This window comes from Boeremia exigua (genome assembly GCF_020726555.1).
Source record: "Boeremia exigua strain MPI-SDFR-AT-0100 chromosome Unknown C7974scaffold_4, whole genome shotgun sequence".
Taxonomy (NCBI): domain Eukaryota; kingdom Fungi; phylum Ascomycota; class Dothideomycetes; order Pleosporales; family Didymellaceae; genus Boeremia; species Boeremia exigua.
The window spans coordinates 1,183,093-1,200,575 of NW_025763521.1; the positions used below are offsets into that span (position 1 = coordinate 1,183,093).

The 17,483-nt window shown below is 57.7% G+C and overlaps 5 protein-coding genes across 5 annotated transcripts; 1 reads left to right on the forward strand and 4 right to left on the reverse strand.

Moving 5' to 3' along the window:
* Nucleotides 1-36: 36 nt before the first annotated feature.
* On the reverse strand, nucleotides 37-1,890 carry C7974DRAFT_306914 (uncharacterized protein; the record flags this gene model as incomplete). Its single annotated transcript, XM_046138105.1, has 3 exons — nucleotides 37-576; nucleotides 624-1,603; nucleotides 1,659-1,890. 3 exons carry the CDS (start codon nucleotides 1,888-1,890, stop codon nucleotides 37-39), a joined length of 1,752 nt encoding a protein of 583 aa, XP_045999029.1.
* Nucleotides 1,891-3,739: 1,849 nt separating this feature from the next.
* On the reverse strand, nucleotides 3,740-4,924 carry C7974DRAFT_374445 (uncharacterized protein; the record flags this gene model as incomplete). Its single annotated transcript, XM_046140152.1, has 3 exons — nucleotides 3,740-3,983; nucleotides 4,037-4,428; nucleotides 4,481-4,924. 3 exons carry the CDS (start codon nucleotides 4,922-4,924, stop codon nucleotides 3,740-3,742), a joined length of 1,080 nt encoding a protein of 359 aa, XP_045999030.1.
* A 1,979-nt stretch (nucleotides 4,925-6,903) lies between these two features.
* C7974DRAFT_470658 (SGT1 family protein-like protein Sgt1) lies at nucleotides 6,904-9,557 on the reverse strand. The gene has a single exon (XM_046146472.1). The coding sequence runs from the start codon at nucleotides 9,409-9,411 to the stop codon at nucleotides 7,222-7,224; it is 2,190 nt and encodes a 729-aa protein (XP_045999031.1). The 5' UTR covers nucleotides 9,412-9,557; the 3' UTR covers nucleotides 6,904-7,221.
* A 13-nt stretch (nucleotides 9,558-9,570) lies between these two features.
* C7974DRAFT_390323 (uncharacterized protein) lies at nucleotides 9,571-13,307 on the forward strand. Its single transcript, XM_046141457.1, has 2 exons — nucleotides 9,571-12,787; nucleotides 12,835-13,307. Exons 1-2 carry the CDS (start codon nucleotides 9,657-9,659, stop codon nucleotides 13,073-13,075), a joined length of 3,372 nt encoding a protein of 1,123 aa, XP_045999032.1. The 5' UTR covers nucleotides 9,571-9,656; the 3' UTR covers nucleotides 13,076-13,307.
* C7974DRAFT_148967 (mediator complex subunit MED14-domain-containing protein) lies at nucleotides 13,299-17,159 on the reverse strand. Its single transcript, XM_046135727.1, has 2 exons — nucleotides 16,273-17,159; nucleotides 13,299-16,222 (listed from the first exon to the last, which is right to left on the reverse strand). Exons 1-2 carry the CDS (start codon nucleotides 16,933-16,935, stop codon nucleotides 13,538-13,540), a joined length of 3,348 nt encoding a protein of 1,115 aa, XP_045999033.1. The 5' UTR covers nucleotides 16,936-17,159; the 3' UTR covers nucleotides 13,299-13,537.
* Nucleotides 17,160-17,483: the final 324 nt, after the last annotated feature.

The following is a 17,483-nucleotide window of genomic DNA, read 5'->3' on the forward strand; positions in this document are numbered from 1 at the left end:
TGGGCGTGTCACCCCTTGACTGCAACCATCGCCAACTCACGCCAGCACACCCCGACCCCTGGCGTGTCGGCTCTCGACGCGCACCGCCCACCCCTTGACCGCAACCACCACCGTCGTCCACGCCAGCAGCAGCGCCGTCGCGCCCACCGTCAGCGTAAACGTGAACATGGCGTCGAGCCCGTACGCCTCCAGCGCCGCCACCGTATCCTTGTTGCTGACCATGAACGTCACGCCGCCTGCGACCAGACAGAACGCCGCGAGCAGCTCCGTCGGCGGCCGCGACGGCAAGTACGACGTCGGCGGCGCGATGTACAGCACCACATATGTCAGGCACCGCGCCAGCGCGAAGAACATGAACATGCTGCCCCACTGCGCGTGGATCGTCGCCGACAGCATCGACGACTGGTGGTGCCCGCTCATCATCTTGCCCAGGAGGAGGATGACCAGCGCCGGGAGCGGGTTCATGGAGACGTTGTAGTGGCGCGGCGGCGCAGCCGCAGGGTCTGACAGCGCCGGGGCGACAATCGAACCGTTCAGCAACCCGCGCACCGCCTTCGACTCCACAATCATACCGAGCTAGACAGTCAGCCTGGAACGCGCGAGCAATGGAACGACAAACTCACCAGCCCACCCCCAAAAAACAGCACCGAAATCCCCACATGCTCCAGGTCCTGCGCCGTCCACGCCCCGCCCCACGCCGCCAGGTGCTCCAGAAACACGTTCGTGCACCCGTACACCCAGATCACCCCTGCCTCCACAAACTCCGCCGACGGTGCGCGCCGCCGCCCCGCCGGCGCCACGTTCCACGCCCACCCCCACTCGGCAAACGCACCCATCCAGCGCCCGAGTGTGAGCAGCCCGTAGACCAGGAAGATGCCACCCTTGACTAGGTGCGCCATCACGTTGAAGATGGCGGGGCCGCGCGCGATGCCGCCGTATACAACGGTGCCCGAGAGCAGGGCGGCGAGGCCGAGGACGAGGAGGGTGCGTTCGAGTGCGACGTGGAGGATGTAGAGGGGTGTGGTGGAGCGGCGCGAGAAGGTGTTGAGCTGTGAGAAGGTCTTGAGTTGTGAGAAGAAGCGCCCGAGGCGCGATGCGGGCGCGCGTTTCTCGAGGCTGGCGTGCTCCAGGACCGCGAGCTGGTCGTTGTCGTCGTCGTGCGGTTGCGCAGCGCCGAGGAACAACCCGACTTCCTCGTCTTCCTCCTCGCTAGCCCGCGAGTCCGCAAACGACGCCGAGCTGCGCTCCGTGCCCTGCGCCGAGTCGCCCGAGAAGCGGTACGGAGTGTCTTCTTCCTCCTTGACGCGCTGGTACGCCGCCGCCATCTCGCTCGCTCCAAACACACTCTCTCCAAACGCGTTCCCACCCTCCTCGAACGCAGCGCTCTTGCGCTCCACGTACCTCCGCACCAGCCCCAGCACCACCCACGCCCCCGCGGCCACGCTCACGGCCCACCCCAGCCTGCCGTGCGCGTTGTGCGCGTACAGGTCCGGTGTCTGGCGCGCGTACACGGTCCCAAGGAGCAGGCCGGTGGCGTTGAGGAGCAGGAAGACGCCCTGCGCGAGCGTGGTGTGGCGGGAGTGCGCTATGGAGAGCATTACCGCTGGCTGTGTTAGCGATGGCGTACCGGGTGTTTGAAAGAGGAGGCGTTTGCGTACCGATAGGCAAGACCCCGATCCACGCTGCGATCTCGAGCGCGATGTGCCAGTACATCAGCGGCACGTGGGAAGCCAGGCGCCAGTAGCTCTGCGCCGCGGTGTCTGGCTGCGGTGCCGGCGCGGTCGGCGCGCCCATGTCCATTCCCCCGCCGTGGTCGCCGCCATGCGCAGCGACCAGTCCGAGCTGGAGCAGCAGCAGCGCCGCCGCCACCGCCGTGGTTCTACGCGCCATGTAGTCGTATGCAACAAACAAGTCAATGAGCCAACAAGCCAACGCAACGGAACGTCCAATTTCCTAGCCGTCAACACCACGAAGCCAGAACAGAGCAGGAAATCCAGTACCACCACCTCCCCGCCGCGCCCGACACCACGTCTTAAACCCCGCGAGCGCCGGAACGTGCGGAAGTCGGAAGTCTCATCACGCGATGCGCGTCAGCGACACCGCGATCGCAGATGTGCATGTGACGCAGACGCAGAATGCTCGGCGGGTAGCGCGTGAGTGGGGCTGCCGGGAGGCGCTCGGCTGGCTTCGACGTTGACGTTGATGGACGGGTGGGGCACGGCGTCGGATCGCCGTGGCTGCTGACTGCACATCATATTGCACAGGCCGGGGGGTGTCTTGGTGCGCGGACACAGCCACAGCGTACAGTGCTGGGACGAGCTCGTGGAGGAGGGGGGGTGAGCCACAGACAGGCACCAGGGTTAACGCAAGGACACAGCACATCGTACGCCTACCAGCGCCCACGACTTGGCGACCTTGCAGCCACGACTTGGCGACTTGACAACCCCGTCTTGCAGATTCGCTTGCAAACAGAGCCCCGCCTCATGCAGTCTCTCGCACCACACTCCTCACACTCCCATCAAACTTTTCTCTCTCGCCTCACCTCCCTCCCTCGGTTCCCCTTCCCGCCCGCGATCCCCCGTCGTCCGCGACAACTCCACGCTTCCCCCGAGCAGCAAGAGTTTTTCTGCGCGCCCGGCGAAAATGTAAGATCCCGCGATCGCCGGCGACGTTGACATGGACGCGCGAGTTAAGCTTTTCCCTAGCTTTTCCTTAGCGCGCCGCTGGGTGGGGCGCAAGCACAGGCTCCCGCGCGGGATTCGCTAGTGGGCTTCCGGCTGCTTCCGGGCGTTATCAGATGATGAACGTCCGTACCTCACAGCGAGTTGGTGAATGGGCGGGAAAGGCGTGGGATGGGAGAGTGTGCTTGTGGCGCTGCAGCGCGATCTCGCGCTGGAATCTAGTTGAGGTTTTGAGTACGCGCTGGGAGAGTGCGAGGTGTGCTTCTGTGCTGTGCTGTGCTGTGGGAGTGTGGCGCCACGCGCGACGCACGAGATTTCTCCAACGTGCAGACGTCGCCCGCCCGGTTTGTCTGCCTTGCTTTGCCTAGCCTAGCTAGCCTTGCAGTCCTTGTCAGACTGCATGTGACTCATCGCCCTCGCGTCACCGGCACTCATACTCTTACTTACACACCTGCCTGCCTGCTTACCTGCCAGCCACTCAGCGCGCCGCGAGTGCGAGCAGAGTGCGCGCCACACCCCCCGCTCGTTGCGGTGTCCCTTGGCATGCAGGTTGACCGCAGTAGCGTGCTCAGATGTCGCTATATGCTATCGTAAGAAATAAGTTTCTGGAAGCCTCTACGGCCAGGTGCTCAGTCTCGCTGTTGCGGCGCGACTTTGGCCGCCAACGCCGTTTACGCTGCCTGATATGCCTCAGCGCGCTGCACTCTGCTATTTCTGATCTTCCGCCCTGTCGTCCGCACGGATAAGGCTGGTCGAATATTGGACGCTCTTAACATGGCGCCAGGCGCTCTACAGCCCTGCGGCTAACATTCTGCAGGCGTATACGAGTATCGCACTCTCGTTATACTAGGCTGTTACAGGCCTCGTGTTTCGTTCCTACTGCAAGCCCACCACACGAGTTGATGCGTCTTCTGAAGTACTAAGATGAAGGCTTTATTACGATTACCAGCCTCGACGATTACCAGCCTCGACGATAACGCAATTTCCCTTCGCGATAGCTTTACACAATGGAGGGGCAGATGCACTCACACTATTGCGTTAATCGCGTTTTCTATCTGTCAGACATCATACAAATTAAGTACCGTCAATACCAACATCAGCAAAGCGACAATGAAGCTTCCAGCGCCGAATATTATCTCCCAGCTGCCCCAGAAAACTTTTCCTCCAATTACTACAGAAAGGAGAATACCTAGAAATACACAGAGGCATTTTCTAGGACACCACGCAGTCTCAACGTACAAGCCATGTAGTTCTAGATATCTGTTCTGCGGTCGAAACTCGACGGCGGGCAAACAGATGTTCCTGGTGATACTCATGTTAGTCGGATCTCTTTAGCATATGCATCTCAGACTTACCTATAGTGGTGGATGAAGTGATGATTACTCAAGCCATTAAGTATCTTCTGAGAGCTTGCACCTAGTGGGTTGTGAAAGTAGCAAGAAAGGAAAGACGCGGTTTTAATCCAACGTATCTGATCATTGCACCTGTCCCATTCCTGGAACGGACAGGTCGAAACACCGGAGAGTTTTGAAGAGTTGGTTGGGCAGTCGCTGTTGCAATGATTGTATTCCCCAGAGTTGTCGCGATAGCAGTGATCTGGAAAATCGGTGGAATCGAAGTCTTCTATCGATTCAATGAGTTTTGTCGCTTCTTCTTGTTGCTCAGAGTAGCTCTTGCGCCAGTCGTCCAGGTCTAAAGGTTCAACGAAGACTAAAAACTTTTTCGAGGAACGACAGATAAATCGAAACTATGTTTAGGTTTAGTACAGATGAGTACGCTATGAGACGGTAGGAACATACAGTGGCGGGCCTGAGTCTATTGAATTTCCTGAAGGAAAAGCACCTTCGCAAGAGGCCGAGTTCTTTGTGATATCTCTTGGCTAATGAATCGAAGATATCTTGCTCACTTTCAACGTCGGTAATCGGAACGTCCACAGCCCAGGTTGTGAAGCTTTCAGAGTTTTCAGAACCCCATAGCAAGAAGACACAGCTTGCACCGTCTTTCTTCTCAGTTTCCTCCTGGAAGTAAGTAAAGATGGGGTCTTCGGACAATTTGGACGGCATTGGTAAAGACGACTTCAGTGAAACTTCGTGCATAGCCCGTCGCCGTGTTCTTTTCTTGGGCTTCTTCAGGCCGCTCTGTAGAGCAGGTTGGAACCCTGTCGCCTCCAACGCAATGTTTTCTGAGTGTTTGACGCGGGCTCTTTCTGGCCGTGACGGAAGGTGTGCTAGCGGTGATGACATAGTAAAATAGGGCTAATAAAGATAATTGTAGGCAAGGAAACTCTTATATACGTCCAAAGTCACAGAACACAGCAACTTATACAAATAATGATTAGGCAAAACTGCTCTCTAAGGCTGCTACTTTTGTTCCAGCATAACAGATCTGAGCAGATGCACTGCCCACCCATGGCGGAGCAAGGCTGATTTGCCGCAATCTATAGCGCATTAATTGATTGGTCCATTTTACTGTTCTCTCAGTCTCATAAACGTGGGTGGGATACGGACAAGCAGTCGGGCTACCTCTGCCGCACACACAGCTCGAGAATCGCTGCTACTTAGTGGATCCTCAGCGTTATGCTCACGTTACTTGTAGGGTTAGTGCAAGCAGAATGAATACATAATCGTAGACGCTTACGAAAAGCTGTAGGCATGCGCCACAACTGCATTCAGCAGCTTCTGTTATGGGTATAGTGCCAGATTCGGTTGGAGCAGACATTACTGAGCACGCTACTGCAGGCTGCCTGCTTGTCAAGTGCCACTGACGGCGCATGTATTCGAGGAGGCGTTTTTGACGATCTTGCTATTTACGCGGAGAAACTGCTGGGATGTATACTTATCACTCTAAATCAACATTCTAACACTGCAGTCTTAATTTTTACTATTCTAGCTTCATTTCTAGTCTACTGAGCTGTTCGCAGAAGTGTACCATCGCGGACGAGCAGGGGTTGTCAGAGGAGAGCTGGGAGATGGCGTTGACAGAACGAGCGACAGCATAGTCAATGACGCGCCGTTTCGTGTTGGAATTTGATGTGCTAGGAGAGCAAGAGCCACAGAGTAGATGCGTGTTGCGCTTGTGTAAATACAAGCAAGATGCGGACAGTCCAAGGGTCCGGAAGAGAATGCGTCCCGTTACACCATGCGTCCCGATACGTAGGAATGGACATAACATACCCATTGCCAGCCACACAGCACAGCGAAGTCGAGCCCCACCTGCGCCGGATTGCTAAGCAGCATGTACAAGACCATAGTATGCTGCATTACACCCTCACACCTGTCCACGTCTGACACTGGATCTCCAGCCCAGCATCACGGTATGGCAGGGTATGTATGGCAAGCGAGGCTCACCTCAGACCCGAGCACACAACACCGATGCTGAGTTCCGGGCACCACTCTGGCCACGGCGCAGCGCTGCTCCAGACCTTACAGTTTTCTTGCGTGCTGGGCGCGATGCTCGTTTGGGGCAATAGCCTGCACTGCACTGCACCTCCCCGCCTGCACTGTCTTGACACTTCTAAAGTTGGTTACCGTACCGCTGAATTCCGCTTGCGAGCACCATGCCACCGTTCATTCTGCTGCCTGCAGAGTAAGACAAGTCGATGAGTCGAATGCCGATTACAAAGCATATGCTGCGCACCCTTGACGTGCAGCAGTAGGTAAGCCCGGTAAGCACAAAGCACATGCACAGCGGTGGAATCCTACGCGTCGCTCCGCCACAGTTGGAAGTGCGCGAAGATGCAGAAACGCACGGATCTTGGCGTGGAGACGCACAGGGGGGGTCTGGCAGGTGTCGGCCGAGTCGTGGAATGGCGGAGTGTGTTGCCGTCGGGAGATGTATGCAGATGCAATGGTCTGCGAGTGTGTGCGTGGACTGTGGAGCGCGGGGCAGCGCGGTGCGTTGCGAGACCACGGCGCAAACTGATACTCCAAACCCTCATCCCGGGCTGTCTCACAACACGGCTTCCACACGCCCTGACCTACCTCGCACACAGGACCCCACTAGTTCAGCATCCTCCTGCGACACGCCCTGCACAAGTCCTGGTCCTGGTCCACACCGCACTGCACATACTGCTGCCACAACCCACCCATCACAGCACCATCCGAGCAGATACCGGAAGTAAGCGCGTCGCCATTGCCGAGCGCCGATCCTCCGATCCTCCGATCCCCCGCAGGCCTCCATGGTGATCTGGGCCTGGTGCGTGGGTCCGGGGGGGGGGGGGGGGGGGGGGGTTACGCACGGGTCTTCTGAGGTACGTGAGGTGCAGAAATGGGACGACGGATACATATGCGTAGATCTACTGTAGACGGGGGTGTCGGGTGGGTGGGGTGCGGACAAGGACACGCTGTGTTTTTGCTGTGGATGGAGCATGTGCCAGCGCGCTGGCGAGTTGGGTAGTGTAAGCGTGTATATAATAAACCACACTACCCTGTTTTATCTCGTCTCGTCGTGGTGTGGTGTTTTGAGTGTCGATTCTAGTACTTCTAGACTAGACTGCAAGAGTGAGGTATAGCGTGTGCGTGCAACGGCGTCACCAGGGAGCCTACTTCTTCATGTACCAGTCCGGCCTCCGCAGGGGATTCGCAGTCGCCCTGCCTTCGCCGACTGCACTGCCTCCCGCGCTCCCAGAACTCCCTCCCGCACCGGCACTCGCACCCGCGCTCCCGCCCGTGCTCCCAGAACCTGCCACCTCGTCGTCCGCGTCCCGTGGCATCTGGATCCCCATCGCGCGCAGCATGTTCCCCGCGGGTCCTGCGGCGCCGGCCTGGCCTTTGAAGGCTGCGAGCATGTTCTGCACGAGCGTGTAGTCGTCGTCGTTGATCTCCTCGTCGTCGGAAGCGCTCTCGTCGCGGTTGATCTCCTCGATGTCGTCGTCCGGCGAGGCGAAGGAGATGGTTGCTTTTGCTTTGCCCTTGCCCTTGACATCCCCTTTCTCCCTCGCCTTGTCCTCCGCTTTGTCCTTCGCCTTCGCCTTCCCCCCCTTCTTCGCACCACCCTCCACCACCCTCCCCGCAGCGCCCCGTCCCGCGCCAAGATCCAGCGCCCCGTGCCCAAACAACTCCGCCTCCATCGCCGCCGTCAGCTTACGAATCTCCTCCTCCTCCTCGACCTCCGCGTCCTGCGCGAGCGCCAGCGTGCGCGCGTCGTCCGTGAGCAGCGCCTTCTCGTGCGCCGGCAGCGTCATGTACGCCGCGAACGACTTCTCGTACTCGGCGTACTCGGCGTCGGCGTCGGTGGAGGCTGAGTCTGTGTCGGAGTCGGCGTCGAAGTCGGGGTCGGGCTGGGGGCGGGGGGGTGGTCGCGGGAGGGGGTTCTCGGGGGGAGTGGAGGCGGGCGGGTCGGGTGCTGGGGCTGCTGGGTTGGCGTCGCTGTCGCCGTCGCCGTCGGAGTCGGAGTCGCTGTCCGACGGGTCGTCCCACCCGCGGCCGGGGTCGGAGTCGTTGTCTTCGTCCATCGGGTCGCGCTCGTGTGCGTCTGCGCCCTCGTGTCCGGCGTCGTCGTCGGCGAGGAACGTGGTGAAGCGCTCCACCATCTTTTTCAGATTGTCCTGGGCGTTCTTGTCGCCGAACCCCTTCTCTCCGCCCTTGCCCTGCAGTTCTTTCTCGAACTCGGAGAAGTCGATGTCGAGCCAGCTCTCGTCGTCCTCGCGCTTTGGCCACGCCGCAATCTCGGCATCGGTGGGCAGCGCGTCGTCGCCGCTTTCGAGATCCTCCAGCAGAAGGCTGATCTCGCGCACGACTTGCTTGTCGGCGAAGAGCGAGTGCGAGGCGAGCATCTGCATGCCGGCGGTGAGCTTGATGGATACTTCGCTCTTTTCTTGCGGGTGGCCGGACTTCGTCAGGGACTCGATGGCGGCCTCGTATTGCGGTGGTGGATTCCAGTGCTGGCCGAGAAGTTGTGCGTACAGAACCTTAGTGAACCGGACGCTGACAGATACGAAGTCCTCGGGCGGGAACGTGAGTGCTGTCTTGGATTTTTCAGGTTGTAGCAGCCGCAAGGATATCGGATCGCGGAGGTAGAAGGCTTCCACGACAGGAGAGATATACGACGGATTCGTGTGCAGGATATGTGCCACTTTGCGTGGAAGGGGGAGGGTGGCATGGTGTTGGTTCTCTGTGATAGCAGACGGGTAGTTGTTCAGGCGGTGGAAGGCCTCTTTCTCGACTTTCAGATACTGCTGCGGTCGTCCCGGCGTGTCCTTCAATATTTGGAGCGCTTTGTCGAGCTGCAGAGGTGCTGGCTCCTCCTCTTTACCTAGAGGTGTGATGAGCAGACGATGCGTGTTAATCCAGACTCGGTGCTCTGCAACCTCGGGCGTGAGCCACTTTGGCAGCGCGTTTGCAGCCTCAATGAGCAGGAACTCGCCATCTGTGTCGTATATGCGAATCCAGGCGTCTTTGAATTCCTTACTCAGTTCGCGCAAGAAGAATACAATCAACCACTCATCAGCGACACTATCACCGTAGTTGGTCTGCCCTTTCAGGAGCCAGCGGTCGTGTTCCCGCACAAGGTCGAGCTTGATCTCGTCTCGCTGCCAGATATACTCTTTCAAGAACCGCTTCTTCAGATCCTGCAGAGCACGTTGAAAAGCCTGCAAACGTTCTCGCGTCTGGATGTCCGACAACCTAGCGTCGATGATGAAGATGATGTATTCTACGACGTCCTCCGGCAGCTTCTTCGGAAACCCGTCGAAGCCTTCACCGAACCATTTTAGGTCATCACCAGAATCCATGTTGAGTGGTGAGGACTATCGACTCGCAGTTACAAAAAGATGGGATGGAGCGGCGAACTAGTGACGTGACTGGCTGAGAGAACGCCCCACCTTTCGGCCCTGCCTCTCTGGGACGCTAAGCCAGATGCGCGCGAACAACAAACAATACACAGCAGTCAACAAGCTTCCTCTGCCGACCGAGGTGCCCACACGCCGGCGACTGACATTCCTCTCACTCATGCGCATCCTCTAGCAAAGCATCAATAATGGCGAACTTTCTCCCGGCGACGCCGCGCACCGACGCGGGCGACGCGACGCGCCTCACCCAGCATGACCTCTCGTTCAGCAGGGAGGAGTCATTCCAGGCACCTGCTGGCCGCGACGAGCTCTTCAAGAAGATGAGCGGCGCGCGCACACCCCGCAACCCGCTTGCCGCCCTGCGCAACCCCAATGCAAGGAACGAATTCACGCCCATGCTGAAGAGCGCAACCGCCAACCGCACGCGCCAGGTCTCCGGCCTGCTCAACGGCAAGATGACCACCCCCGCCGCCTTGAAGAATGGCTTCCGAATGAGCGACTCCCCGCTGCCCGAAGCCAGCGCGCTCGACGTCCAGTCCAGCTCCTTCGACCACTCCATCGACGGCCGCACACAGCTGCCGGACCCTAGCTCGAGCGCGATGAGCACGCCCATGGCCCTGCCACGGCGTGGCGAGGGTGAGCTCGACCTGGGCAACGGAAACGGCAACGTCCTCACCCTACGCGAACAGGAAGCGCGTCTCGAGCAGATTGACAAGGAGAACTTCGGCCTGAAGCTGAAGATTCATTTTCTGGAGGAGAACCTTAAGAAGATGGGGCCAGAGTTCAACGTCAGGACGATGGAAGAAAACGTCAACCTCAAGTCGGAGAAGGTCACCATGTCGCGCGACATCAAGCAATACTCGAAGGATCTCAAGGCAGCAGAGAAAGAGCTCGAGGGCTACAAACAGCAGCTGCGCGATTACGCTGAGAAGGTTAAGAAGCGACACGCCGACGCCGGCATGCGCGAAGAGATGGACGAGCTGCGCCGCCTGGCCGATGAGCGCAGTGCAGAGATCGAGAGCCTGGAGGAGAGGCTGGAAGAGGCGCGCAGTGCAGAAGACGAGCTCGAGAAGGTCAGCGCCGAACTGGAGAGCGCTCAGGCTGAGATGTCGCGACGGGACCAGCTCCTCGACGAACACGAGGACCAAATCGAGGAGCTGGAGAACAAGCTGAAGAACGCGCAAGGCTTGTCGTCTGCTGACGTCGAGAAGAAGGACCGACAGCTGAGGGAACAGGCCGACCACATAGCAGAGCTCGAGCAAAGCGAGCGCGAGCTGCGCCAACAAGCAGAACGCGTGAGCGAGCTGGAGCAGGAGAACCGCCGACTTTCCGAGCAGGTCGAGAAGATCGCTGCATTGGAGGAGCAGAACCGTCGGCTGCAGAAGGAGGCGGATCGGGTCATTGAGCTTGAAGCACAACTTCACGCGGCTTCGCAGACAAAAGACAGAGACACAGTCGACCTGCAGCGACAGCTGCAGACCCAGATCGAGCGGATCGAGGAACAAAACGAGAAAATTGAAGACCTAGAGGACCAGCTGCGGTCGCTCGAGCGAACGAAGGAAGCAGAGATTGAGAAGCTGCAGGATAGGCTCGATGCTTCTGCGAATGGCAACGACCAGGAGATCCGCGAGCTTGAGCAGCAACTTGACGAGGCGGAGCGCGAGCTCGAGGCAGCGGAAACACAGAAGCACCACGAACTCGCACTCGCTGAAGAACGCTTGCGATCGCTCGAACGAGAGAAGGATGCCGACATCAAAGAGCTACAGCGACGCATGCATACGATCCAGAACGAAAAGGATGCCGAGCTCGATGCTCTGCAGGAGCGCGTGCAGCTTGCCGAGTCCAAGGGGGACAACCAGGTCCAACTTGCACGACAGTCTGCGCATGATGCTCAGCAGAAGGTGGTTGATGTTGCACGAGAGAAGGGCGTCGAGATCGAGCTTCTCCAATCGAGGGTTGATGCTGCCGAGTCTAGAGCTGACGAGCTTGAAGACTACCGCAGACAATTCCAGGACTCGATGCAGCAAGTCGCCCGTCTTCAGCGCGACGCTTCTGAGTACGAGCAACAACTACAACAACTGCGACAGACTGCCACACGGAAAGACCGTGATCTTGGGGAGCACGATACTCTCTCGCGAGAGGTGTCAGATCTACGACGAGAGCGAGACAGCTTGACATCAAGGATGGCCGACAAGGATGCGCAGGTCGACAGACTCAACAGAGGAAACGACGATCGTGATGCTCTAGTCGCCACCCTACGCCAGGAGCGCGATAACATCGAGCGCGAGATGCGGGCCTTGCGCTCGACTATGTCCAGCAATGATACACAGATCGAGGCTCTGCAGAAGATCACGCGAGAGAGAGATGCTCTTTCCCGCGATCTATCAAGCCTCCAATCAGCGATGCAGTCTCGGGAGCGAGATGTTGCTACGTTGCAGAAGAAGATCGATGCGCAAGAGGGAGCACTCGACGAGCTTAGGCGGCTTAGGAGTGACCTTGGCGACCGAACGCGAGAGCTGGAAATGGTTCGCAAGACAGTCTCCGAGCGAGATGCTGAGCTGGACGCCATGCGGAACCACGCCGACGAGCCCGAGACCCAGATTGATGTCATGCAAGATCTTGTTCGCAAGCGCGATGATGATCTTGAGGCTCTGCGCGAGGAGATCAATGCCCAGAGGGGCCAAGTCGAGTCCATTCAGCAGCTAGCTGAAGAGCGACTTGAAGCTCTCCAAGAGCTGAGAGAAATGGCATCCCGACAAAAGCAGGAGTATGAGGACGAGCTTGAGGTCCTTCAGGAAGATGCTGATGAGGTTCTGGAGGAGAAGGCTTCACTTGAGGAGAAGATCACTGTTCTGGAGTCTATGCTTCGCGAGAAAGCAAGCGAAGTCGCTTCATCTCAGTCTCAACGGGAAGAGAAGGCAGCCTTGGAGAACAAGCTTTACGATCTCGAGGCTCGCCTACGCGAGAAAGACGCACAGCACCGCAAGACCCAGAACGAGATCAAGTCTGCGCAGCGCGAGGAGATGTCATCACTGGAGCGCGAGCTTCGCGACCTCGAATCGCGTCTGCGCGAGAAGGAATCGCAGCTCCGCCTGCTGCAGGCTTCCGCTAAGGCCGTGCAGCAGAAGGCGCAAAACGAGGCATACGACATTGATGCACAGTCCCAAGCTCTTGAGAAGCGCCACGTCAAGGAGATCAACGGCCTTGCAAAGCAAATCCAGTTCCTCCGCGCGCGCTGCTCGCGAGCCGAATCCTTCCGCGAAGCACTCGGGTACCAGAAGCGCTTCTTCCTGATGCAGATCCAGACCTACAACGAATGGTACATTCTCCCCCTCCCCTCGTTCCTCCAGCACTAACACCCCGCAGCAACCAAGAAGACCTCAACCTCATCTCGCAGATGGGAATCACACCCGACATCACCGTGCACGAGCGCCGTCCGAAGCTCAAGTCGGCGGCCCTGGCCGTCATCGCCGCGCTGCGCATGCAGAAGCTGAGCGAGGGCTGGGCGCAGAACCGCAAGATCCACGAACAGCTGAAGCAGAAGCTAGAAAGCATGCGCAGACAGAGCGGCAGGAGGCCGGGTATTGCTTCGAGGCTCGCGAGGTAGAGACTTGTGAATTGTTGAGGTGTGCTGTTCATAAGGCGTTTTGGTATTATTACGCATGGGTGGTGTTTTTGTCGGCTAGGATTATTCACGTCCGTTATTATGACGAGTGTTGTTAGGGCTGAAAGGATGGAATACAGGCCTAGTACGGCTTTCAGATATTGTGTATTCGACTCCAGCACATCGCGCTGTGCCTCTTCCCTGTGACACAAGATTCAAAGAACGCAAAACACACAAAGTACTTGTGATATTTCATTTCATTATCTATGCCCTCGTCGCCACGTGCGCTCCCGCACCACCCCTGAACCCTCTCACCATCATACATCTATCGCACACCCATGTCCCCCTGCCTTGCTGTACCGGGAATCACGAAACCAAGCCGCGCCCAGCGCCTCGCAAAAAGTAAATATATGCATGCTGAAAAATCCCGCCGAATCGCATCAATCCACTCATTCACTCACTCAATCAATCAATCTCGATGATATCGCCCTTGCCCTGGCGCGCCTGCTGCTGCTGCTGCGCAGCCCGGGCCTGCTGTTGCAACTGCTGGAGGTGCTGCATCTGCTGGGGCGTGGGGCGCTGACCGTTCTGCATGGGGCGGGCGCCGGGCTGCTGCCCCGGCTGCGGCTTGCGCTGCATCTGGGGCGAGAACTGCTGGGGCCGCTGCTGCGGGGGCTGCTGCATGTGCTGGTGCTGCTGCGAGGGCTGGCGCTGCATTTTGGGGGTGTTGCCGTTGGGCTGCTGGGGCTGCGGCTGCGGCTGGGGGATCTCGAGGGGCGGTGGGGGCTTGTAGGGGCCGTCCATTTTGCAGCTTAGGACTGTGTCGTTGAGTTTGCGCAGGGCGTCGGGGGTGGCGTCGAGCTCGGTGACGATACCCTTGCGGGTGCCGAACCAGCCTGGTGCGCGGTCCCTGAACAGCTCTTTCAGCTTTTCTTGGAGGTTCTCTAGCCGCCTTAGACGAGCATTCCTTTCTGGTGTGGCGCGGATGTCGGGCGGGTGGTTGAAGTTGTCTTCGATGAACCAATACACCTTATCATTCTTAGTTTGAAGGCGAATATCGAATGTACAGAGCGGATTCTCGTAGGTGAGACGGTACTTGAAAACCGAATGGACATGAACGGCAGGGTTGCGAATGTTGCCAGGCGTGGCAGTCTCAAGTTCGTGGAGAACAGTGAGGAGGGAGCGCGTGAGGACAAGCGTAGTGCAGAAGTGGTCCAGGCCGTTTGCGTCGCCGTAGGGAAGCAGTGGCAGACACGGATTACGGTCGTTAGCAATGGACGTAAGAAGGCGGTGTATGCGGTAGTGTGGATTTGTTGGGGCGATATCGATGGCGACTTCGCTTTCAGAGGCGAAGGACACGGCTGCGGTGTGAGGAGACGGCCCATACTGGAACTGCACCTTCTGTAAGGAAGAGGATGTTAGGCGCATCTCGCGTTTCTGGAGTGTAGTTGCAAATGACCGTAGGCGGTTGACGTCGCGAAGTCGGGCTCGAAGTTCGCCGAGGATGTCGCTGCCGAATGGAGTCGCTAGAAGAATCCTGAAGTTACCGTCTGCTGTGAACTTGAAGCTGCTTTGTGGAGACGCAGCCATCAGCTTTTGCATGTCTGCGGCTGCAGTCTTGACCATACGACCGGAGGCGATGTGCCAAACGCTGCGACCGTCATTCTTAAGTCCCTCGCAGGTAATAGCAATGCCGTCTTCGAGCCATGGTCGCTCTCCGGAATTGGTTGTGAGTAGATCGGTCGTCTGCAGATACAATGCCCATCCTTGAACGACATGATTGACTTCAGTAGGGTTGGTGCTTGTACCGCACTCGTGGCGCAGCGAAAACACCTTGTGTTCCCTGTCCAATTCACGAGCCGTGACCCGGAAGGAAAGAAGTTGCATGGCCACACGCTCCATACGAGTGAGGGTGTCCCGGTTGATAGCTATACTTGTACCATCATGCTTGTCCATCACGATCTGCTCGGCATAGTCGATCGAGATACCATTGGATCCCAGCTCGAATATCCACCATGACTCTCCTGCAGTATTCACGAGAGCGGCTAGAGCCCATTTCGATGTCCAGCCACGAGGACTGTACATGGCATATTCCAAGACATCTGACTTCACAGCTGCCTTCACTGTGTCTGGTCGGAGGGCCTGTCTTGTAATTCGCTGCCACCCTACTTGCTGCGCAGTTCTTTGGATCTGATCCCGGAGCATCTGCGACAGCATCGATGTGAGTATGCCTGCTATCTGCATCGGCTCTCTGCCCTGATTCATAGCAAACTCAGCTCTGGCAGAGAGTGCGCTGGCGGGTTGTACGATGTAGTTGCCTGTCACCGGCTCCATCGATAGCGCGACGGAGTTCGACTGCGTTCCTAGGGTTGCTGTGAGGCTGCAGTCGGTAGGCTCAGATCCAGACAAACTAGATTGTACATCTAGTCTCGGATCGAAATGCTGTCTCGTCGACTGTAGTATCTGCGCCGTGTGGAGTGCGATGACGCGTTTGAGTATTGTGTCCATCGAAAGGTCCTTCCAGTCGATTCCAAGATCGACATCCACAACCTCCTTCCCCTGGCGAAACCAGCGTGCTGTCAGGGATGGTATCGGTGGACCTCGCCAGGAGGTCTTTCCGTTCTTTGGCTTATTACTTGTTGTACCGAACTCTATCCAATTCTTCTTCCCTGGCCTATCGGTCCAGTACTGAACCACGAGTTCGCGATGCACCTTCTCAGCCTTCAGTGAGCCTGAGCGCGCCAGTCCGACCGCTTGCGATCGCAGCACTGAGAGCTTGTGGGTAAGGACGAAGTTATGCAAGAAGTCGAAGAGCCCACTGAGGCCTTTTTGCTGCAAGACGTAATCAGTCTGAGGCTGGAGTTGCTCCCAGAATTTACTGCCCGTTGCAATCGTTGGTGCAGAGGCGAACAGTAACCGCAGGTCGAGAAACCACCACTGATCAGTAGCATCTTCAACAAAAGACACCACATCGAATTCCATCTCATTCTCAATCACGAAAGTTGCACGACCTGACTGTATACGCCAGTTCCGAAGGTGTCGGGGAAGGGTTTCATGTACGTTCAGCCGTATCGAAAGAGAAGTGTTCATGGTACGTAAGAGCTTAAGCGCCTTGTCTGGGGAAATGGGATCAGGTGGTATGTAATCCAGCTGTCACTTGTCAGTACTGAATGATCTCTACGTTCAGTGGGTGTGCGCACAGTTGGTATCCAGGATGCTTTTCCAACCGACAGCACCTCCAGTGCAGTCCTGATGTCTGGATTGTTCTCCCTAGCATAGGCCGAGAGGATCTTGATCTGATTAACCTGCTCATCCGCGAAATCCATGTGTGCAGCCTGCTCTTTTGCCCAAGCATACAAGTCGATGACCTTGCCAATATCAACCGCGGACTTCTGGCCCCATTCTGTCAATACCAGTAGCTTTATGAACTTGGCCCGGTTTTCTTGTGCAAACTTAAGCAAAAGCAATTTCTTACGCTTGTTCACCTCTGGATTGTCTTGTGATACGACACCGTTAGTCATGGCTCCATTGGCTTGCTGGCCTAATGACATGCCAGACATCTTGTGTAAAGTCTCCTCAAGCGCATTGTAGCATTCTTGACCAACACGTGCAAGCAGCTTCGACAGAGGGTGGTAGGCATCTGGACCGATATGGGTGATGCTGGGTTCCTCCTCTGGATGTTGGTCCATGGTGGGCGCAATTGGAGTGCCATTAGTGGCCGGCCCGATGTTCCCGTTCATGGCGGCCGTGTCGCTGCGCCCATCGATGCCGTTGACGAGCTTTCCATCAGACCAGCGCTTCTTGTTTTCTCCATCTCTTACTGTGTCGTTCACGCTGTGGTTCATCATGAGGATGCCGGGCATAGTCTGGGCACCGTCATGCAGCGCGCCGGCGCGCTCGCCACGTTATTACGGCGCGCAGTCGCGAGTATATTGGCGTGGATCGTGTACGGCGCAATCGTGTTTCGCAGCGGGTGCGCCGAGGGGAATTATTCGAGGGCGGCCTCCAAGGGCTTCCGACTAATCGCAACGGGCGAAAGATTCCGGCGCGCAATCAAGGCGCAAAGGTCTGTCGGCGAAGAACACGGTTAAGAGGCGCGAGTCGATTGAGCACGCTGCAGTATCGTGAATGGGCCTTGATCGCAAGCAGGAGGTCAAAGCAGGGACTGGGCGATTCTCGACTTGTCGCTATCGCATCGCACGGGTGGGTGAAGGCTGACTGCGCACTGAAGCGGTCGCGCTCGCACGGCAAGGCGCGGTATGTGTTGGCGGAGAGAAGGCGGAGTCGTAGCGACGACCTCGGTGTGGTGTGGTTAGCGATCTGAACCTAACCTTGGACACGAAGGTGAGGGAAGGCGCGAGCCTGACGTTCGTTCTTGGCAGACCCACATGCGCCCTGCATCCATCATCGC